Source organism: Heloderma suspectum, chromosome 7, assembly GCF_057233095.1.
Source record: "Heloderma suspectum isolate Gila_16-S chromosome 7, 16-S_ref, whole genome shotgun sequence".
NCBI lineage: Eukaryota > Metazoa > Chordata > Lepidosauria > Squamata > Helodermatidae > Heloderma > Heloderma suspectum.
Genome location: NC_139464.1, coordinates 52,746,063 through 52,770,397, shown reverse-complemented (window position 1 = coordinate 52,770,397; position 24,335 = coordinate 52,746,063). Strand labels below are relative to the sequence as shown.

General features: G+C 40.8%; 1 protein-coding gene across 1 annotated transcript in view; it reads left to right on the top strand.

Annotated features, from left to right (window-relative positions):
• Positions 1 to 24,335, top strand: part of CFAP54 (cilia and flagella associated protein 54) — a 202,841-nt gene that overhangs the window by 137,097 nt on the left and 41,409 nt on the right. The window contains exons 54-62 of the mRNA XM_084810218.1: positions 304 to 400; positions 1,136 to 1,286; positions 2,207 to 2,364; positions 2,983 to 3,168; positions 3,771 to 3,897; positions 12,248 to 12,403; positions 14,672 to 14,780; positions 17,322 to 17,433; positions 20,160 to 20,249. Coding sequence (XP_084666344.1) covers positions 304 to 400; positions 1,136 to 1,286; positions 2,207 to 2,364; positions 2,983 to 3,168; positions 3,771 to 3,897; positions 12,248 to 12,403; positions 14,672 to 14,780; positions 17,322 to 17,433; positions 20,160 to 20,249 — 1,186 coding nt within the window. The remainder of the gene's footprint in view (positions 1 to 303; positions 401 to 1,135; positions 1,287 to 2,206; positions 2,365 to 2,982; positions 3,169 to 3,770; positions 3,898 to 12,247; positions 12,404 to 14,671; positions 14,781 to 17,321; positions 17,434 to 20,159; positions 20,250 to 24,335) is intronic.

Here is a 24,335-nt window from a genome sequence, read left to right as displayed (position 1 = left end):
CTTTCCAATCCTAAAAAGTCGTTATCACCCTAGAATATTTCATTTTGAATGGCTCAAGTCTGGGAAATCTATACATCAGCAAAACTAATGCCAAGTCACACGTGACTGCATTAGTCTTAAAATATTAAATTAGACTTGAAATGTTAGCTGTAAGTATATTAAAAACATCCGCAGGTTATATACCTTTTTTGCATAAGCTAATCAAAATGCAATTAATTACAGCTGATGTGGGTACTAGAATTATTGCATGAAAATATAAAATATGTAAACTTTTTAATGCTTAATCTTGTTTGTTTATCACAGTGCTGCTTTGGCCTTTTCTGCAATAAAACTTCTTCAGGATGCAAATATTTTCAAGAAGGCATCTAACTTACCAAAACACACAGAAAAAACAGATGAGGTATATGTTATAACTTTTAGTTGACCAGTTTATGATGTAAAGTAACAACACAAGTCATTGAAGTTACAGTCAGAATTCAAAATGGTTTTCTATAATTCTTATATATTATGACTTCTATTAGGCTTTAGATTAATACTGAAGTAACATATATGGTACACCATAATCCACATAACCAGTTCAACTAGAAACAGAACAAACTTTTAAATAAATAAGAGAGCAATCCTATGGTTGCGAGTCAGCGGCTAGACGGCCATAGGATATCTGATTTTCTGTGAACCGACCTCGGAGCCTGCACTCCGAGGTCGGTTCCCGGAGAACTGACCTTCCCCCCATCACAAGAGGAGTGCGGAGTGACCAAAACGGGGCATTCTGGGGGGCGTTCTGGGGCAGGGAGGGCAGAAATGCCTGTACGACACATGCTATGTGTTGTAAGGCAGCCTCCTCCCACACTCTGCCCTCCCACGGCTAGACAGCCGAAATCAGCTGTCTAGCGGCAAATGCAGGGCAGGAGGAGCACGGAGGGAAGGATCCCCTCCATGCTTTTCCTGCCCTGCATTGGAAAGGTGGTCGCCTCTGAGTTCAGAGGTGGCCGCCTATCTGCATAGGATTGTGCCCTAATTGTATATATGTACTAGATCTTTAAAAATATTTTTCTGTATGTTTACATTATCACAGGACGATTGAGCAATGTACCTATTAGTTTATTTTCCAAGTGGCTTTTCTTATGAGTTTTAGGCAAGTCATGAATGGATTTATACTGAGGATTCCAAACTACTTCACAATGTAACAGCACAAGAACATATGAATATACATATATGGCTCAGATGTCGTTTGGCATTAGTGACTGCAATTACAGCACAGGCACGAGGCATTGAAACAATGAAAGGTAATATTTAATCCAAATCTACTAGTGTTAATCCTCTACTATGTTTGTGCACCCTAAGCCACCTTCACTGTGATGATGACTACCTTGTTCAGAAAGGTTCTTCCCTCTTAGGTAGCACTTGGTCTAGCTGCATCTTGCTAGTGCTGTACGTAAAGGTGTATTAATAGAAATAAAAATTGTATCCCCTTTTGTACCTACATGTTCAGGCATTAGATAGCATTGCAGATCTGCACGGGTAGAGCAATGCTGACTGAGGCATGTAAGGAGCAATAAGGAAGATCCACTGTCTTTTCCCCAGTCTTGCCAGCTTGTGCTGGCCAAGGCAATAGGTGGAGGGGGTGGTTTTGCCTGGCTGGTCAGCCCAGCAGATCTGTGTATTTAAAATTCCCCCCACCCCCCATTGACAGAAAGGGGAGAAATTGGCTATGCCAGTGCCAGAGTGGCGCAGCTGACTAGCTGGGATCAGGCCAGTCTGGGGGAGCATAGTGGCTTTAGGTCCAGCAGATATAAAACCAGCTTCTCCCCAATTCATCTGAGGAGTTTCCCATCTGAGACTTTTCTGCCTGCTACCATCAGTGGAGGAACTGTGGGCAGCAGTGGGGACCTCTGCCATGAAGAACACCCTGTGGTGCTCCTCTCCACAGATGACAGCTGGTGGAAAGGCACCAGCATGCCATGCTAACCCCTTCCGGTCAGCAATAGGGGAGTGGGGAGAGACTGCGCTCCAAGTCACTATAGTGAAGGCAATGTAAGGCTCATACGATCTTTCTCAATTTTGTCGGTGTTACAAAGAAATTGTAGAGCAATTTGCATATTAGAAATGCTATAGACGTAAATAAGAAATATTTTAGTTGTATATGCTGGTATTTGGGAATGTATGGTATATACTGATAGAGGTGTACTGTTATTTTTTCTTTAAGAAAATGAATTGACTGAGTGTTCATGTCTGATCAGTGAGGTACAACAGGAAGCAGAGGCATTCAATGATGTTGAGACACTTGCTGAAATTACAATGCAAGCTGTTATGCTCGGCCTGCAAGAAAAACAACCAGTGGCTGACATTAAGCTTTGTTTACAGGTCTGGACACAAATGTGAATAATTAACTTTTTGCTAGTAAAATTGCTGTGGAAGCTAATTAATTCTGACACAATTCATAGCTTTGTTTTATTTAGTTGTCTAGATATAAAATGATCTACGGTGAGTGATTCTCACTAGTAGACTGGGCTGCCTATGGGGCTTAAGATTCCTGGATAGATGTGCAAAGACAGGATTCTGACCAAAGACATCGATGGGCTGAATTCCCCTGAAAGAGGACCCTAAGTTAGCCACATTGGATTTGTGCATTAATTGCACCCACCCCCGCTGCTACCATCCCACTATTCAAACTTGATTTGGGAGAATAGCAACTGCATTGTTCTGATGCTGTTTCCCTGTTCATGGTTTTAAGATGAGGACAGAGATACCTTGTTCTGTCCCTCTTCTAATGCCAATTTTGATTTAGTGCTGCAATCCACAGATCCCTGCATGCACACCACTGCATACAAGGATCTCTGCATTGTCCCCTGTAAAGCATGGATAGTAGTAGGCTAGAGGATGGAGCAGAAGGTAGGGTAAATTCAGAAGAAGGATCTATTATAACAGAATTCGAGAAATGTAAATATAAATATAATGTTGTATTTTCTTACATTCATACAGGATATAATCAGGTTACTTGAAGAAAAGACACTAATTTCTCCGCCAGCTTCTTTAACGTTAGTGCAAAGTATGCTTCTGCTAGCTGACATAATGAGAACACAAGCAGAGGGTGGTTCAGGACATTCCACTGCTAAAACTGATCAAGTGAATTTATTAATTCTAGCACATACACTTGTCGTTAAACAGGTGAGTGTAATCATATCACATTCGTATTCTTCTCTTCCTCCATGGAGCCCAAGGCAGTGTATGGGCCTTTGCAAATTATTCTCACTACAACTCTGCAAGATAGGTTAGGCTTGGGAGATACTGATTTTTCAAGACCACCCTGTGAGCTTCATGGGATTTGAACTAGGCCTCCCTAATCTAAATTTTCCACTCTGTTCGTTACACCACACTGTTCTATCTACAGCACAGATGGGCAACCCATGGCCTGTGGACCGCGTGTGGCCTCCCCCTGCTGTTTCACTGCCACTAAATTTGGTGCTGAAATTTGGTGGTGTGGCAAAAAGGGGCCAAATTTCCCTTCTTTTTAAGAAAGCATTCCATGTTCCTGGAGGGATTCTCCCCCCCCCCCCGCCTTAGGAGGGTGGTTTTGGGGTTTTCCCCCTTAGGTCTTTTCCTAAAGAGTTTTGGGTAACTGCAAGTCTTTTGGTTGTCTTAAGTCTGCTACTATATATTGTGCATGGGTGGTGCTATTTTAACTCCAGCTTCACAAGTACAGGAATGCTTGAACTGGAAGTAGAGGGAATGATAAATTATTTGTATCATTAAACTACGTTTGCCAACAGTTATTTATTTTGGGACAATCACTTGAACAACATGCAGAAGACCCTACACTGACAACTCTAAGGGAACCTATGAAAAACATATACCTGCCACATATCAGAGTACTGGCAAAAGTCAAAATGAGAATTGGTAAGGAAACGTAAGTTACCTATAAAGCATTTTATTATTTATAAAAATGATTTGATAATCTTAAGTAATACAGATATATCTGAATTCCATCTTTGTTTTTATTGTGTAAGCTGCCTTTGTAAGACTATGTTCTTGATAGGAACCTAAGACACGGCTTAAATAAATGTAGATATGTATTTTTTGCTGGTATCTGTATGGAAAGATACTTGAAAAAATCAATTGCAAAGCAGCTGTTTAAGCCAAGTATAGCTATATATACAGCTACAGAGTGGCTGGGTGACCAGCCAGATGGGCGATTAATAAATTTAATAATAAATTTAATAATAAATAAATTTAAAATGTAACTAGGTTATGAATATGTAAAATGCTACGTTAGTTGACTATCACAGTGCAGTATAACAGAATATTGGGATGTATTAGGAATACTGGGCAGTATCCAGTACTGCTGCTGGGCCTCTGCTGTTTGTGTTGGGCCACTGGGATGCACTGCTAGTGCTTTCTAGATGCAAAACCCTTGTTTCCAGAATGGGACAGGTCAGTGGAGCTCCCTTCTGTTAGTCCTGCTGAACTGTTCTCTTCCAGAAATGAGTGTTTTGGCTTGTTTTCATTTGCTTTAGGAGTGCTAGCGGTGGGTCCTGCTGGTGTGCAGGCAGCATTGCTCTTCAAATGAGAGGTTGTAATGAGGATTATTAGCTTTTCTTCAATATTGAATTTATTTTCAGTGTTTCCTTTTTAAGTTGCCTTGTACACGTGCCCACATACAGACCTATAAATATATCTACTGTTTGTTTAGTGTTAAATCATGTGAGATATTAAGGAGGATACTATCTCATATAGTAAGCAGTCATAAAATAACTTAAGTCTGATAATACTGATACATTACAATAATATTCAGTTAAGTTAAAGAAGTAGTTTTAATCTTTAATATTTTCCCTTTAGTCTGGGAGTGCAGTTTTTTCAGCATTTGGTGTTGGCTGTGGGGCCAGGGGCTATACATCTGTTCACACACACACGCGCGCACGCACACATATGCACACATAGACATGCTGCTTCAAGGGTTGCGGGGGATCGCTGTGTTCTCATTCCCATTAGCTGTGGGAAAGCAACCTGGCAAATTCAGGGTTGCTGGGGGACGGGGAGGTTTAGCCTCCTCCCCTCCCAATTGGCCTTGACCAGGATCTATGCTTTCTTGCCACTAGTAGCAGTGAGAAAACAGATCCTGGCTGCTTTCGGCTTATTGGAGGAAGGGGGAGATTTAGCACCTGGTCCACAGGGAGTGGTGGAGGCCCACATGTAGCCCACGAAATGTGGGTTATGCACCCCTGTTTTAGTCATGTACTCTTTGATACTTGAGCTGTGCTAGGCTAGTAAGGTAAAAGAATGCCACTGTCATGACTGGTCCATTGTGTTACCTCCAGAAGGTGTACATGTCTGCCCTCTGATACTCCTGCTGGAATGATGAACCAGTTAGGTTGGTGAGCAGCAGAAAGCTATATAGCTAAATGGATTCAAAACCTGCTTGGATGGCTGCTCTCTTGATGGATTGGTTGAACTAGAACTTAATTTCTACTTCGTATATGACCAAAAGGCTTTTTAGAATGACTCCCCTCCCCCAATAGAGAAATCAAATGTCCACATTGCTGTTTTATACCAAATATATTGATATTAAGGTGGAAAGTGATCTTATTAAAATATTAAAAATATTTAAGTTTAAAAGCTACCAGACCAAAATTTCTGAAATAAGAGACACCAAGGCAATATGTCAGGATATGATGTTCTAAAACAAGTGAAGATTTGTTAAATTTGGAGAAGTTGCATAATTGCAACAATCTTGTGGTTTTCCAAGGACCTCATAATAATTAAATGGCAAAGGGAATTATAATCCTGTGATCCTGACAGCTGGTAATATCACCATTACATCAGCAAAATGTAGTTGCAATCTGTGCATTCCTAGCAGTAAAGTAGAAGAAAAACAATAACTGTAGGAACAGGAGATTGTAGGCTCCCAGGCCTGTAAGCAAGCTAATAGTATTTTGAGAGATGCTTAGAGACCCATAATGCTCTCTGCTTTGGTTCATTATTAGCTGCAATCCCTTGCAGTTGGGCCTCCCGCTCATAAGATGAGTCAAAGGCTGGTATAGTGCGCCTTCAGCACATTCTACAGCTAATGGGCTCTGGCACCATTTGTCAGAGTCTAGGATGTGCCTGAGAGTATAGCTCTGTTTATCTTAAAGCTACAGGTGCCAGTGCTGAGAAAATTATGATAGTCTTGCTTCTGCCAAATATGTTATTAAGCACTGCTAGGCTATGCTGAGAGAGTTGTAGATAAGCTTTAACACACATGATTAATGCTTGCACCTGTCATATTATCTCACTGCTATACATGAACAACATGTATGATATAAAAGCCTTCTTGTAGCAGAGTTCTTGGTTCAGAGTGTTGTCTGATCCAACCATTGGATATGCCTGTGTGCTGTAAGTACGCAATAAAAATTTCCTTGTAAGCAAACCTGGATCTGACTTATCACTTTCTCGGCACCTCTAAGTCTTGGAAGCTCATGGCCAGGGCATACAGAGATAATAAATAGACGCCACAGCATCCATGGCAACTGCTGCTTCTTACTAATTGCAGTGTAGCATATTCACTCTCTGTTGTATTAGAAATGCATTGAATGGACCAATCTGCACAGTGGCAGAACAGCTGCATGATAGCGAGCAAAGGGCTGGATGCGCCTAATCTCGTCCGATCTCAGAAGCTACGCAGGGTCAGCCCTGGTTAGTATTTGGGTGGGAGACCACGTGGGAATCAGGCTTCCTGCATTAAGCAGGGGGTTGGACTCGATGGTCTTGTAGGCCCCTTCCAACCCTATGATTCTATGTCTATGTCAGCCTGCCTTAGTGCACACATGCAGCCGTTCCTCTCCTCGTGACCGATGTTGGTTCCTGAACTCTGCCTAGCAACTCTGCACCATCCCTCCTTCTTTGGGCATCTCCTCCCTCACCTCCCACGCTCTGTTGCCGGTGCACATGTTAGCAAAGTAGTTGTTTGTTGCCCAAGTGCACCAGTTGCGTGTAATCCGCTTAGCAACCTTGAACGAGCTTGTTATCCTGCCATCTTCAAGTCAACATTCCTCTGCCCCCACCCAGCAAGGATTCCCAAAAGACTTATCTGGGGGAGAAATCCTCTCATTTCATGAAAAAAAAAACTTTTGCATCTTTTTCACATTTAGGTGTTGCAATCCCTTAACACGGAGTCATATGTAAAATTTCATCACAGTTGTGCGACAGATAGATACTGATATTAACACCATCCGCTGTTTGGTGAAATGTTCCCACTGATGCCTCTCAAGCCCTAATCTGTCCTCCCCCGTCATGGCCTTAACAGTGTATATGTGTGGGAGGGCTATTATTCCACCCAGAAATGGTTGCTGCGGGTATTTTGCCAGTTGCAAAGTTTGCATTCTAGAAACATTTTCTTGCCATAGTGCACCATGGATCCCACAGAGGAGGCGGATGACAAATTCTCCTCTCACAGGATCCCTCTACACAACCATTGCAGGAGTCAGCTCGCGCTGCATCTGTCATAAAGGGGAGGGGGGACAAGAGTAAGAACATGAGGGGTTTCCATGATCTGGGTTTCTTCGAACATGCGCATCTTAGCCTTGCCAGGAAGGGGTGAGGAGTTCTACAACCGGAAATGCTTTTACAGCATGGTACTGCAAGCGCTGGTGGACTCAAAAGGGAGATCTATGGACGGTTACACTGGGGTATTGGGGAGAAGCCACGACACGGCTATCTTTTGGAATTTGCCTTTGGCAAACAAGCTTGCATCAGGAAGACTCTTCACCAGCCCCCCTCCCCCGCAGTGGTAAACGGCCTGCCTGTGCACCCCCTCATTCTCTGTGGTTTATGGCAAAGGGGATCCCTGTTGAACAGGATCCTTCCTTTCTGTACAGTGTATACACTTCTGTGTAGGAGATATTGCTATTACCAGCCTAATTGAGGCGGGAGGGTTGTGTAGCCAGCATTGTTTCCTCATATCGTAGAGATAGTGGTAGTTGGAGATGTGCAGGAGTTTGATATGTAGGAGTCCTACTATGAGCCATACCCTCCACCTGGGGGAGTTCTGCCTTCTCTTATTTACCTGTGTGGGATGTCCTGTCCTTCCAGCCCCACTTGCAAGATTATAATTGAGGTTGTGTTTGTATTTGTAGTTCATAAGGAGTACTTATAAAGGTTCTGAGAAAAAAAAGTATTACATGAGGTGGTGGTCAGCTATCTAGAGCTATCTATTAGTTTCAATGAGAGTATTTTAACTTATACCACCTCTTTTGAGGCATAATGTTATGCTGTCGCTGGAGGTGATGTTGATTTCTGAGTGAGCCTAGTATTCCAATTTAGCCATGTTTCTCCCTGCCCCACCTCCAAGTCTGTCCATTTATGCATCTTGTGCTGGTGGTATACTGCTTATGTTGCAACACTGTTGTAGATCCACTATACTGGGATATTTTGTTGTTTTTTGTTGTGTTTTTTTTTTTTGGTATAATAATTTTTATTTTTCTTAAAAAAAAAGAAAAACAAAACACAACAACATAAACACACAATACACATACACTAAAACATCTCTTAATATTGTAAGATATCTATCTTTGGCTCCCCTTACACAACAAATGCTTATTATTATTCTCTAGTTCTTATCTTAGTTGTATATCATACATTGAGTTCGCAGACATTATCTCATTTCTCTCCTAATTTTAACAACAACAACAACAACAACAAAAGAATTAACCATCTCAGAGTTCAAAATCCACATACATAGATTCATTTTTCTCTATTTCTTGTACAAATTCTATAAAAGGTTTGCAGTCTAACATAAATTTAGTTGCTGATCCTTCTTTAATTATAATAGTAAGTTTTGCCATCTCTGCCAGCTCCATCATTTTCATGATCCACTCGCTCACAGTTGGTATTGTTTCATTCTTCCACTTTTGTGCATACAATAACCTTGCAGTCGTTGTCGTGCAGAGAAAGAGGGTTCCCCCCTTCTCTTTTACATGTTTATCTGTTAGTCCCAATAAAAAAGTTTCTGGCTTTAATTCTATAGTAGTCTTTAATATTCTTTGAGCTAAAGACTGTATTTGTTTCCAAAATGTTTTAGCTTTTTTACAAGTCCACCATAAATGATAAAATGTTCCCTCTTGATCTTCACATTTCCAACATTTTCCAGAAACACCTTTATACATTTTAGACAATTTAAACGGTGATATATGCCATCTATACATCATCTTATAAAAGTTCTCTTTAAGACTTGTACATAAAGTAAATTTTAAATCTTTTCCCCACATACTTTCCCACTCTTCCATTGATGTATTATGACCAACATTTTGTGCCCATTTTATCATACAATCTTTTACTTGTTCATCCTCTGTCTCATACCGTAACAGTAATTTATACAGTTTAGCAATAATATGTTCATCATTTGTACACAGTGCTGTTTCAAACTCAGATTCTGTTTGTTCAAATCCAGCATTTTTCTCATCTATTTTAAACCTTTCTTTAATTTGCAAGTATGAAGACCACTGACATACATGACCTTCTTCCAATAAGCTTTCCCTTGATTTTAACTTATATTCCCCTTGTGACAGTTCCACTAAATCATTATAGCTTATCCATTTATGCGTGCTATCAAATTCTCTTCTATGCATTGGTTCTTGTGAAAATATCCAATGTGGTATTTTTTGATAGAACCTTAATTTATATTTATTCCAAATTCTTAATATAGCCCTTCTTATATAATGATTATTAAAATCTACATTCACTTTTGTTTTATCATACCACAAATAACCATGCCACCCATATCTCAATTCATGTCCTTCTAGTTCTAAAAGTCTTCTATTTTTCAATGTCACCCATTCCTTCATCCATATCAAGCAGCAGGCAGAAAAACAGGTTTTAAAATCTGATAATCCCAAGCCACCTCTTTCCTTTTCTTGTAAAATTTTTTATTTTTATTCTTGGTTTTTTTGCTTGCCATATAAACTTCGTTATATCTCTCTGCCACTGCTTAAAAGATAAATCCGATGTAATAATGGGTATCATTTGAAACAAAAATAACATTGTAGGTAATACACTCATTTTGATCATTGCAATTCTTCCCAAAAGTGATAGTTGTAATTTTTCCCATTTTAATAGGTCTTGTTTAATTTCATTCCGCGCTTTAACATAATTATTTTGCAAAAGCGTACAATTCATATTTGTCAAAAAGACTCGCAAATATTTTACTTTCTTTTCAATTTGGAAGCCAGTCTTATCCATCAACTTTTTTTTTCTTGAACATTCATATTCTTTGTTAAAATTTTTGTTTTCTGTTTATTAACTTTGAACCCTGCCACTGCTCCAAATTCTTTTAATTTTTTTCATTAAAATTTCAATTCCCTTTAAAGGTTCTTCCAACATAAACACCAAGTCATCTGCAAAAGCCCTCAGCTTATATTTCTCCTTTTTAATCTTTATTCCTGTAATTCAATCATCTTGTCTTATATCTCTGTTCAATAATTCTAAAACCAATATAAACAGTAGTGGTGACAATGGGCAACCTTGTCTTGTTCCTCTTTGTATCTCACAAGGTTTAGTCAAATTCCCATTTATAATTATTTGAGCCTTTTGATCAGTATATACCGATTTCACCCATTTTATAAAGTTTTCTCCAAAGTCCAGTTCTTCTAAAGTCTTAATTAAAAATTTCCAGTTGAGATTATCAAATGCTTTCTCTGCATCTAAAAAGATCAGAGCTGCTTGTTTTTCTGGGTGTTTTTATACTGGGATATCTTGGGGCTTTACCAGCGCAAGGAGACTTGGAGCTCAGTCTTAAAGGGAAGAGGGTCTGGAGGATGGAGCACTCCAATCTCAGAGGCTCTGATCTATTCAAAGCCCTGATGGACTCTTGCAGGCAGGGCAGAAGGAATGGTTTTTCCCTCTCCCCTGGGTTATTTCCAACCATAAGAAAATATTCCCTCCTATTTCAAGGAATGGGAGAGAACCCATCTATACCAACCTCAGAGCTGGTTTAAATTCCCGTCCATGTTAGGGTCATGGTTGGAGGCTGAGTGAGCTATGGATCCTTTGGATTCATGACCACTCTCTCTCCACCCACCACCACACCTCCAACATGTTCCCCCTCCCCCCGCTGGTCGGAATTCTGACCTCATCGTGCCATTAGTCCCTCTTGAGCTGAATATGCAGATTAATATATATATATATATATATATATATATTGATATATATATTGATATAGATGATGAAAAATTAATGTCACACTCTCTATCAATCGTTTTCAGAACTGGAGCTAATATATTGTAATTATGTAAGCCAAATACATTGCTTCCATGTTTCAAAATTCTGCTCAGATATGGAATGTATAAACAATAGAAAGTAAACAGAAACATGTACAACATGTTTATCTTAAAATAACATTCATCTCATAAAACAAATCTTAATTTTTCAGCCATAACCTAGAAGCAAAAGTCCAAAAAACTTGTCGAGCCTTTTCATTTATGTTAGATTCAGAAATATTCTGGGCTACAGCAAATCCCATCTGAAATGCAGAGTTGCATACCTAAAACTTCAAGTGAATCCTAGAGGATGGCTCTAGAATTCTAGAGAACAGTATCAGAAACGGGTGACCATAAGGAAAAATAATCTATTTACTCTTGTTTTCCTCACTTCCTATCATACCCCTATTTGTGTCTTCTGCTACTCAACCACTTTGCTTTTCCTTTGAACCGTGATGAGATGTAAGTGGAATAAGAAGAAACAAAGGAGTGGAGGAAAAAAGAAAGCATGAATCACAAGGACAGCCCAAGACTATGACTTGCTTAAATCCGGTGTTCTACAGCCATGGGAGAAACTCTCTCAAAAGCATCAGTCTTAGAGATACACCTAATTACAACAGCGCAATTGCATCCAGTGCCAATTATGATGTTAGATCAATGAGAAGATTGTGGTGGTAGCAGTCTGTTTTCAGTGCACCTGTGTTTATATGCTTACAGCTGGTGCATTACCCCATTAGAATCTAATCTGAATAATGTGGTATTAGGTCAGCTTCACACTGCCTGGAACCCATTGAAGAGCAAGAAATGAATGAATGCTCAGGATGGTTTGCCTAGCCTTCAGTCTTCTGTGTGTGCTCTCAGCTACTTTGTATGGGACAGAATGTATTTGTGCCTAAATTCCATTTGGATTTTTTGTTTGAAATGTTAATAGTGTAATGAAATCTATTTTTACAATACTTGATTTTCATTTTGAATTATGAAACAATTCATGAAATATTTTCTTGCAAATTGGTTTCTAGGACATATATTAACTCTAGAATTGTCTTGCACATCTAAACCACAAAGTGAGATACAATGGCTACAAGCCCTCAAGCACACAGAAACAGCAATGGACCTTTGTATGGCATCAGTAAGAAGAGACTTAGAGCTGGAAGCAGAACTTCTTTTTCGTAAAGGTAATATGCAACTCATTTTCCCACAGTATTCCTATACCTTACCTGGGAGGGTCAGAGGGCATTGTCCCCAAACTTGCACTGTACTTATTGGGGGTGCTAGAACATATCCCGAACCCACAACTTTGTTCATAGTAGGAAGGACTTGCCTCATTCATGGCCACATTGTGTTGCTACCTCCATTAAGTGCTGTATCTCTATGCATCCTCTGTATTGGCTCCTTAGGATGGAGTTAGATTTGTTTCCCAGGAGTAGGGAAAAAGCTTCCCTTGTAATCAGTGTTCCCTGATTACTGCCCTGTGGTTGCAGCAATGATGAGGCTGCAGCAGTAAGTATTTCGACTTTGAGCTGGCTCTTCTGCCACCTCACTGTTGCTCTAAAAGTTTAAGCTTTTCTCCCCTTATGGGGTAGTTCCTCTCCTGGTGCTGCCACCATCTGTGGGAAACTGCTCTTTCACTGGGCAATCCCACGTATGGGGTTTCTTATTTTTAGCAAATGCTTATATTTTGGGGCCTGAGGAAATCTCTGGCACTATAAAGCGTTCCACAAACTGACCCTTTCCCACTGCCACCAATTCTGTTAGAATACTTTAAAACTTCCTAGAAGCTGGGTATAAGAGCTTAGGTGTGAGATGCACTAGGGATACAATGAACTATTAAACAAGTTAATTTATTAAAGGGATATTTTGTACGTAAAGGAATAATATTTACTTTGGGGTTTTCAAAAGAATGCTTGTTGCTACTTCTTAAGAAACACTGTTGCTAATGCAGGCCTCTTAATGTCTTCTTTTACCAGGCCAAATTCCCAAAACCTCCACTCACAACCAGATCCAGTTCTTGGGTATGGTCTTCCTCTGACTCCCAAAGCTCCTCCTGTTTATTTCAGGCTGCTTGGACAGTTTAACTGGGTTTTTACTGCCTGCTTGTGCAACCTTCTTCTGGCAAGATCTTAGGGGAGCTTCCTGGCACAACATAGTCACCTTCTCCCTACTCCTGATCTTTACCTGCCGTATATAGTTATCCCACAGAGAAGGAATAGCCTAATATTCAGGCCTTAGCTATCCACCTTCTCCTCACCTTTCTCCTACTCCTTCTAAAACATCACCCACCAACCAGTAGTCCTTCTCCCTCACTGTCTACCAAAGGACTCTTTAACTATCAACTTTTTAACTGCCCTTTCCCAACCACTCTTTTCCACCTAGCTAGAATCCCCAGCCAATCAAAACTGAATTTTCCTGATCCAAGCCCCATCTATAAATATTCAAAGTGATCATAATTCACTCTCGCCTTCAAAACATCACTCAGCAACTGCTACACAGGCCTTTGACAGCAACAAAGCAAGGCCTCAGGCCTACTCAGATATATTATAGCCTCTCAGATACATCATAGTCATACAAAGTAAACATTACAGAACAACAGCAGTTATATTCATGGCATTTCTTCACACTCATGAACCTGTGAAAGTTAACATGCCATTCCTCCTATGGCCATGGCTAAAGAAGCTACTGGGCTGCAGCAGACTGCTGTAAGCTTCCACTACCAGTCCTTCATCACTTCTGACCCATTCATGTTTATATTTGGCCAGACCAATCATGCCATTGGCACCCTGGTTCCCCAAAATCTTCAAATGAAGCCAGTGTGGTGTAGTGGCTAGTCTGTTGGACTGGGAATCGGGAGATCCAGGTTCTAGTCCTCACCCAGCCATGGAAGCTCACTGGGTGACTTTCGGCCAGTCACAGCCGCTCAGCCCAACCTACCTCACAGGGTTGTTGTTGTGAGGATAAAATGGAGAGGAGGCAGATCATGTAAGCCGCCTTGGGTTTCTTAAGGAGGAAAAAAATGTGGGATATAAATGTAATTAATAATAATAATATACTGGCCAGAATCCAATGCTGCCTTTGTGTGCATGGCCAACCCCACCGTTTCCAGTCCGAAAGTGGCCCCCACCACTTGTGGAACAGTGACGTAGCGCTTCCAGGGACAAGCCCCGAAAGCGAAAAATGCTCATTTCTGGAAGGGTCAGGTCAGTGGAGCTCCATATGGGCTCATTTTTGCTCATTCGGGGCTTGCCCCGGGAAGCATTACATCACAATGTGGTTCCACAAGTGGTAGGGGCCGTGTGCAGACCAGAAATGGCGGAGCTGGCCATGCAGACCAGATCAAAGGGGCTAGGCCGTGCACACAAGGGCAGCATTGGATTCTGCCCACTGTTTTGCTAGCTCTGACAGAAAATAACCCTTGTCAGATTAATTCATATGTCTTTCTTTTTTAGGGAAGATAGAGCGACAGATTGATTCACTAGGTGTTAATAAATCAGCAACAGCTGTTGAGAGTTTCCTGGATGCCATACAATTAAGCTTGAATGGTTACCAAAATTACGGGTAAGCAACTGTTTGAATAATTTTGTCCATGTTCCTTGGCTTGATATTATTTCCTTATTTGTCTTGGAAATGACAGGCTAACAAGTTTTTCTCTCTCTTCCATATACACAAATATGCAGCCCAATCCTATCCATACTTACTCAGAAGCAAGTACCATTTATTTCAGTAGAAGTTTTGTTCAGTCGTTCAGTCGTGTCCGACTCTTCATGACCCCATGGACCATAGCACGCCAGGCCTTCCTGTCTTGCGCTCTCTCCCAGAGCATGCTCAAGTCCATATTCATTACATCAGTGATGCTATCTAGCCATCTCTTCCTCTGCCGTCCCCTTCTCCTCAGTAGAAGTTACTCCCAAGTAAATAAGCCTAGGATTGTTGCATGATTGTTTTCACGGTGCAACCTATGCAATGTGTTCTGCTCCAATAGCTCTGACACATATCTGGAGCCCTGATGGTATAAGCTGAGCTCGATTCACAGAGGGGATATCATGTTCTTCCTTAGTAGTTGATTAACGCTCTGAATTTCCTACTGAACTCCCCAAACATCCCCCAATATAACGGAGGTTTGCCTTGTGTGCACACAGTGTCATCTGACATTGCCATCCTATAAATTCAGTAGAACTTACTCCAGGGTAAGTGTGTTAAAGATTGCAGCCTGAGAACTGCAATCTTTTACACACTTGCACCCATTAAATGCAGACATTGACATCAATTTAGAAAGTGTGTATGTGTGTGGGAGAGTGGAGACCACTAAATAGGCACCAAGCTAGGAAGGAAGCTCCTAACGGAATATGAACTTTTTGTAATCTCACTGGCCTTACATATTTCTAGGCTTGAAAAAAAAGATAGTGTGTGTGTATGTATACACACGAATGCGCGCGCGCGCACAGACACACAGAGTCATAAGTTTATTGCTAGCTATGCAGTGCAATCCCATGCATGCTTACTCAGAAGAAACTCCAACTGTGTTCAATCTCCCAGGTTGTAATGTGCCAGCTGCAAATAAAGGTGCATACAATTTGTTGCTTTAGACTTGCTTAGTTTTAGTTTGCGTTGATCATTTTCTGTTATTTCCCCCTGATCTGAACTTTATTTATTCATGCTATTTATTTATTCACTATATTTATATGTGGGCAGCTTACAAAACAAATATGACAGTAAAATAAATATAAAACAATTAAAACATGGATAGGCCCAGACTATAAGACTTAAAAGGTTTGAGTGCATAGGCAGGTCTTCGCTTGCCTAAAGAGCTTAAAGATTCTTCACACTCATGTTTTTTTCCCCATTGGGCTCCATTCTGTCTATTTTTTTTTAATTAAAGGCAATGAACTGGTAAATCAGGCTACCAGGATGGCAATCCAATTTTCTGTTAGATAAAAATAAATCCTATTTAGCTGCCCCCCACCTCTCTAAACTGATACTGGACGGAGGAGAGCCATAGGAAAGCTAGAACAACAATAAAGTATTTGATCTCAAATGAATTCTTTGATCATAGTCAAACACATCCCTCAAGAAATGCAACTTAAAGTTGTCCTGGCTTGGCAAAGCATTGGATGTGGGGTGCAAAGTCATTAGTACATGATGAAGGAGGAGGCCTCATCACTGTCTGTGCTTTGTGGTATTCCCTTTATTGTTGGTTTGCTGCTACACCAGGAAATCTCCACTCTACTTAGATACTCCACTAACAAAACCAAAGATACGCTCAGGAATCTTACAGTGCAGGAACATCCAGTTCTATCTCTAATACTGGGTATATTTGTAATTATTGTTAAATTTCATAAATATACTAAACTGTCAAATTGTATGTGGTAAGTTATGCATACTACATTTCATGTTCTTGCAGCACAATCCTGTGCATATTTATTCAGAAGTAAGTCACATTGTGTTCAGCAGAGCTTATACTCTAGTAAGTATGTTTAGGATTGCAGTCTTAAAGTAGTAAAATAAGTTTAGGTAAGTGATGCATGTATTTAATTTTTTCCTTAAAATATTTCCAAACCCTTCAGATGTTACAGTTCTGTTCAGGGTGGGATGATTGTGCCTTGAGGAGTAAATATATTGCTGCCTCTGCCCACGCAATATGCTTCCTTCATACAACACTAGAGTTGGAAATGCCATACTACAGTACCACTGTGGGTAACTTCTGAATCAGGTCTTAGATTTAAATATATCTTGGATGTGTTGCTGCTGTTATTGTTTTGGTGTTTATGGTGGTATTTCCTGCTGGTTTATTGTGTTTTATGGATTTAGTTTTATTATTTATTTCATTGTTCTAAGCTGCTTTGAGTTTAAGGCACCAGTATAGTTTAACAACCTTAACTTTTATCACACTTGACCTTGGGGGAGCTGGGGGTGGCGACGGCCGACAGGAAGCTCTGGCGTGGGCTGGTCCATGAAGTCACGAAGAGTCAGAAGCAACTGAACGAATAAACAACAACAAAACTTTTACCACATGATACGAAAAATCTATTTCCAAGTAATAGTGGTGTGTGTCAAGTGCTATCATAACATTTGTGGGGGTTTTGTGTTGCCTTTCTACAGATTGATAAGAAGATCGTACATGGAAATAGCATTGCTATATTTTTATTTAATTACAAATAAGGAGGAATCACCAACTTCAGGCACACTGAAGGGAAGAACGTTTAAACCAAGGGTATGTACCAGTCCATTGGTTCCCTGAAGCTGTCCACAGAGCTTCTTTCAGAAGAGGTGAATTATTAATTTTTGAAGGACAGGAAGTTGTGATCAGGAAGTTGATATATTCTATATCAAGAGAATATACAAGTAAAAATAATGACTAGATCATATTGGGTGATGGGGACAGTATTCTTTGTTTTCTGTTGATCCTGTTGTGACGCTTCCAGTTGTCTTGTTTTTCAGAGAAAAGAAATGGATATCTATTCCATACTCATATCAGTCCTTTCTCCTCCTGTTCTCCTGAGAGTCCTGGAGGGCATTCCTCAACCTCAGAATAGTTCCTTTGAGTGTGTAGGCCAGTCTTCATTGCTTCTCCAGAGGGAGGAGCCACTGTGCTTAGTGAGTCAGATGACATTGGAGCTCCTAAAAGTCTAATCCTGCTAATTTAGTTCGAGTTCTCCTTTTCCTCCCCACACCTCTGACGTGTCTGTGATCCATAGGGGATGTTCTCCACCACCCATTCAGGCTGGGTTGGGATGCCCATGCTGTAGTACAAAACAACAACAGTGGAATGTGGCAGTGCTTATTTCCTGGATTCAGTGGCTGGGATCACCTGAGTCCTGCCAGGCATGCACAAAACGGAGACAGCTGCTACTAAAACTTGTCCCTAGATTCGGCAAATCTATCCAAGTACAAATCAGTGCGCAGACTGGCTAACAGACTCTATTTTCTCCCAAGTTAAGTCATGTAGCTGTGCCTGTAGATGTTCCATTAGTGGCCCTCACATCTACAGTGGTTATCCCAACAGATGAGGAAAGTGGGCCTAAGGATCTGTGTGATAAGAGAATAGAAGTGGTCCTATGTAACAGATTTGAAGTATCTGTGGCAGCCCTCCAGGCCTCAGTCACCAACTCAATGTTCACCAGGATGGTCTTCCTCGGGGCAACGAAACTACTGGAATTGGACTGGACACCTAAACCAGTGAAAGATGGTCTGAAGAAATTTGCCCTCTCAGTAGCTAGCAGATTCATCCCTGGATGCCATCCACTTTGACTCTAGAGTTATGGTGGTAAATACCCTGAAGGAACATTTGCCTGAGGATCTGAAATGTGGATAAGCATGTCAAAACAGAGACTTTGAAATCCATGATGATGTGCGTCAAGAAACAGGATTTGTTGGCTATCACTGACTTATCTGAAGCATTCTTTCACATTCCAATCAGAGTAAGGCATCAACGATACCTCTGATTTTGTTCTGACAACTACCACTGTCAATACAGGGCAGCACCTTTTGGACTGACATTGGCACCCAGGATGTTCACCAAGGTCTTAGTAGTGCTGGTGGCACACCTGAGATCACAAGGAATATGCTTTTAATCTACATGGAAGACATCCTCAGTCATTCACAGTGAAGGGTAAAAAAAAAAACAGACATTCAGACTGTGTTGGCATTCCTCAAGAACCACAGCTTCATTGCGAACTGGGAAAGGAACTTGTTTCTCACACAGCAATTAGCATACTTTCTGAACATTGTACAGTGTAGGAAGTACCTCATGCAGGAAAGGTGCTCCAAGATTCATTTAATCTTCAAATAATGCCATTGGCTCACTGCCAGGTCTCCTGCCAGGTTCTGATACAATGGGCTTGGTTCCAGACAAGGCTCCTGCAACAATTCCTCCTACCATTCTTGGATCAGATAGCTTCCCAGATGCATCTGAAAAAGTTGATCCTGGATTGGCTCAGACAGGTCCTGGGCTGGTGGCTGGGATGCTCCACATTGACAGAGGGACTGACTCTGGCAGAACCCAACAGGATCCATATAACAACAGACACCAGCTTACTTGGCTGCAGGGCTCATCTGGGGAAGAACATATTAGGACTTGGTTCTAGTGAGAGAAATGGCTGAACATAACCTGGTTGGAACTTAGCATGTGCTACAACCATTCAGTAGGGATCATTCAGCAACATCAGTGGTTTTCCAGGGCAATGTCCTTAGCTTCAGCCTTCAGTGTATTTATGGGAGGGGTAAATAGGGCCTCCTGGGATGTATCCATTGCCCTAAAACCCTCCTACATTTATGCCCTTTCATGTTGAAGGTCCCAAACAGTAAGTCTGAGGTTTCACGCTTGTTGGCTTAGTTTTATTTTTGTTTTCCAGTTAGGGATAGAGGGGATGCTTGTTCTTGCAGTCCAGTCTAGAAGGACAGGGCAGCTCCTCCCGCTGGAGAAGTGATGAAAATTGAATGTGCCTACATGCTCAGGCAGAGGTGACATTCCGAGGCTGAAGAATACCCTCTGGGAGTCTCAGCAATTTATGGTAAGAAAATTTCCATTTTTCCCACCATCACCTCAAACTAGGATATACCTACAGGATCAGAAAGTAGTGTACTATTTCTGTTCTGCTAGTGCAAATGTTTAGAATGGGAGTGCCAGTTACTCTATTTACCTGCCTGTTTTTCAATGCCTAAATTTATTGCACCATAGAAATCACTAACTCCAGAACAAACACATAATATTGCTTTTTCATTCAAGATAAGAAAATTGCAGATCTTTAAGGTTGCAATCCTACACACAATACCTAGGAGTGTGTCTAGGTAGTGCAGTGTAAAGCACTAGGAATAATTGTTTCCACATGGCTTTTCAGAAGTTTACGTTAGTTTGTGTGATTTTAAACGTGTGGATGCTTTTCCATAATCCATTTATTATTTCCAACTGACCTAAATCAGAATTTCTGTTAAATCTAGCCTACCAGTAGACACCGTGTTACTGAGGAAATTACAGCCCTGGAAATGTACAGAGTGCAGGCCTGGATTGCAGTAAGAGCTGCTGCACAGGTTTGTGCTTTTAAAAAAAATCTGATTTATCAAATGTTCCATAGTCTACATCAGCCTTCCCCAACCTGGCTGGGAAATACGTGGTTTTAGTTCAATACACCTGGAGGGCACCACGTTAGGGAACTTTGATTTACATTATAGGGAATAAAGGAAGATGAGGTGGTTGTGGGAGTCCTTGCTCTCCTCTTGTTGATAGTATTGAGGCTTTCTAAAATACATCAGTCATTACTTTGTATAGTTGAGGCTTAGTTAAAACCTATATAAGAGGAACAATTAATTTCAATAATGCCAACATTAACATTGATTTTAAAATTTTAGTTGGAATGTGAATTTGGAGATTTTAAATATGGAGGGAGCAATCCTATGGGGATAGGCAGCCACCTCTGAACTTGGAGGCGACCACCTATCCAATGCAGGGCAGCCAGAGCGTGGAGGGGATCTTCACCTCCACGCTCCAGCTTCCCTGTGTTTGTGGCTAGATGGCTGATTTCGGCTGTCTAGCTGCAGCACTTTGGGGCAGGGAGGGGGGATGACGATGGCCAGAGAACACATAGGAAGCGTCGTTCCGGCTCTTCCGAGGTCCCCGCCCCCAGGAACACTCCCTTTCCTCCCGCTCTGCACTGGCCTTACAAGCATGGAGACTGGGACGATCCACACCACCTATGAGGCAATAGGAGAGGGAGCGGGGAAGCAGTTTTCTAGGAACCGACCTTGGACTGTGGGCTCTGAGGTTGGTTCCCGAAAACTGAATAATCCTATGGCTGTCCAGCTGCTGTCATAGGATTGTGGCCTAAGTAACTCATGGTTCCTCTTCAATTTACAACTTTTTTCTGGTGATGGTATTTTAATTTTATGTATCCTTCAGCAGTAAGATGAATGAGAAATGACCCTGTTTGTATCAATACTCAAAATGCTTACAATGGACATTCACTACAGTATTTTTGGTCTCTGTTGGGAAGGTGTTGCTGCAAAAGCTTTGTATACATTGTTGCTTCCTTTAAAATCTCAATTTAAGCCTGGACATTGTTTTAATCTACTAGTAAGGTATATTTTTCAATAATTGCTACCAGCAGAGTGTTAGGGCACTCTAGATGCCTCCAAGCAATGAGCCACAGGGAAGAACACTTGTAGGTTTCCCGTTGCTAATCTGGGCATGAATCATGTAAATAAGCTTTTCAGTATTGATACGCTTGGACAAAACCTTATTAAATACAAACATTGTTTATTTTTAAACCGAAAAAAGCAGTCAGAAATAACATAAAATGAGCAAAATGCAGAATTACTTGGGCGAGGGGGGGGGGGCGGTAGGGAGATGCTGTTCTTTAGTCAAGCAACAAACTAGGATTACCAAGCAAGGCCCTCCCCTGCCTCCAATTTACACACTCCCAAAGTCCTTTGTTCCAGACTTTTTCAAAGAGTCCAAAATGTCTCCTGGCGAGGTATCCTAGGCCTTGGAGCAGCTTACCTATCTCTAGAGCAGCCATCAGATCAAATAAGAGCACAGAATGAGAGAGAGAGAGAGAACTCCAAAGTCGCACCTATATAACAGCATTGTTTTTGTACACTTCCAGGTGTGGAATGGGCAATGTATGAATATGAGCAATGTGTAAATGACATTTTACACTGAAGCTGGGTGAATATATTTCTGTCTAGTAACAGACTTGTTAACATTTAAACGGAGACTCTAGGAATGATAGATTTTCTCCCTTACATCTCCCCTGGGGTTGTCTGGTTGGCAGCAAAGGAATTAAATGCATCTTTTCATAGATTGTGAAATCAAAAGAAAACATGAAACTTGAAACAAAATATAGAGTTTCAATGTAACACAACTACAAAATGTTCTAGAGATTAAGTAGTGCTCTGACACATAAAGAAACCTAGTGAATTTGAAAATAATAATAATAACAATAATTTTTATACCTCACCTTTCTACTGAAAGTACCCAGAGAGGCTTACAACATAATCATAAAGTTATAAACCCGTATAAATATAACAAATAATACCAACCAATTTCTAAAAGCATTAACAAAGAACATAAAATAACATTTAAAAACAAAACAAAAACATAACAGCAGCAAAGGTAAAAGATATCACACATTAAAACTGGAAGCAATAAACTGGGCGTTGCACATTAAGTCTCACCTGATAGATCAAAGTGCACCTGATCTCATCTGATCTCGGAAGCTAAGCAGGGTCAGCGCTGGTTAGTACTTGGGTGGGAGACCACCTTGGAATCAGGCTTCCTGCATTGAGCAGGGTCTTGTAGGCTCCTTCCAACCCTGTGATTCTATGATTCTAAAAGCCCGTTGAATAAGAAGTATGTTCAATTTCTGGCAAGAGACACAGAGGGAACCTGACAAATTTTAATTAGGAGAGCATTCAAGAATTGCAGCACCACAATAAAAAGGCTCTCTCTCGTGCTCACTTACTGAATCTCTCAAAATGGCACCAAGAGCAAGGCCTGCAATACTGAATTTAATTCCCATGCAGGCCTATATGGGAGCAAGCCCCAGATTGATTGAATCCATGGTAGACAATTCAATTCTCATCCCAACTCCTGTCTTCCTTGCTTTTTTACTAACACTTTCTTTCATGCTTTCTCCCCCACATTCTCTATCTCTCGCTCACTCACAAACTCTGTTCAAGGGAAAAGTAATGAGAAGATCATGCTACTTTTTCACATGCTTTCTGTCTTAGTAGTGTGCGTGATAGGTTTTTACAGAAGTAGGTAAGGGCTGTTGCTGCTCTGTGAGAGACAAAGGCTGGCTAAAGAAGCAATAGCTCCTCACGAGGTGTCCAACAAGGTGTCTCCTTCTGTTTCTTTGCCATCAGTTGTGTACTTGCTTCACCTGTCCCTCCCAGTGGTGTAGAGCTGCAAAAAAAAGTCAGCCACCTGAGTCTCCCCATAGAGGCTGCAGTAGCAGCTAGGTGCTCTCCTCATTCCCTGCCCAAAAATAGAGAGTTGTTTTAAAAAAACAAAAACAAACCCTTCACAACTGCACATAGCATCCAGAATCCTGGAATTTTAGAGGACAAAGCCAGACAGCAGACAGAAGTTAAAATACAGGGCTGTCCGGTTTAAAATAGGATACCTGGCCAGCCCATTGAGTGGGGAGAAGGGAGAGAGAAAAAGAGGGAAGGGGTGGCATCTACTTTTGGCTCTGGTTCTGTTCACCACCAGGTTCACGCATGCAACCTCTGACAGATTTGGCCTTTGACAGAAAGAAGGTTCCCCACCCCTGATGTAAATTTATGAATAAATGTATACAAATTGTTGCAGAAGTTGCATTACCAAGTTCACAGTAGAATTACTCAGGATTTAACTGAAAAGCAAACAGATTAAAGGCAAGTTCAAAATAGCTATTTCCATAGACATGTATCAGTAACAATCCATGTCTGAAATTCACTTCTGGAGAAAACTACATTTTTGGACTGTTATGTGTAGACTTGTAATATGACAGTAACATATATTTCACATAAGATCTCTTGGACAGAATATCCATACTAGTTTTCATCATGAAGGATTGACTGTGTGTCTGCATTCCTATATTGTACAAATCGAGAGAGCTACATCGCAAGAACATGATGAGGTTAAGAACAGTCCATCCATTAAGAATCTTCCTCTGAAAAACTGGACTGGCTGTTTCACTAAAAGGCCTATCTAAAAATGCAGAAAAATCTTAAATGTTATGGATTTCAGAAGACTTGCAGATTGTTTCTTTTTAAAAAGTTTATATGCTGCTTTGTCTTTAAAAGAAATGGAAGCAACTAATAATATAAGTAATTAAGAATGCAATTCTATGCATGTCTACTCAAAAGTAAGTCATACTGAGTTCAGTGTGTACGATTACCTAGCTGCAATTCTATACATACTGGGAGTAAGCCTCATTGAACTCAGTAGAACTTACTTCTGAATAAAAATGCACAGGATTGCTTCATAAACATGTTTACTAGGAAGTAAGCTGCATTGAAACAGGAGACTTAATTCCAGATAAACCAATGTAAAACTACCAGAAAACATCAAAACAATAAGCAAACCATGACACAGCAGCAGATGATAAAACAAAGAGGCATGACCCATCAAAG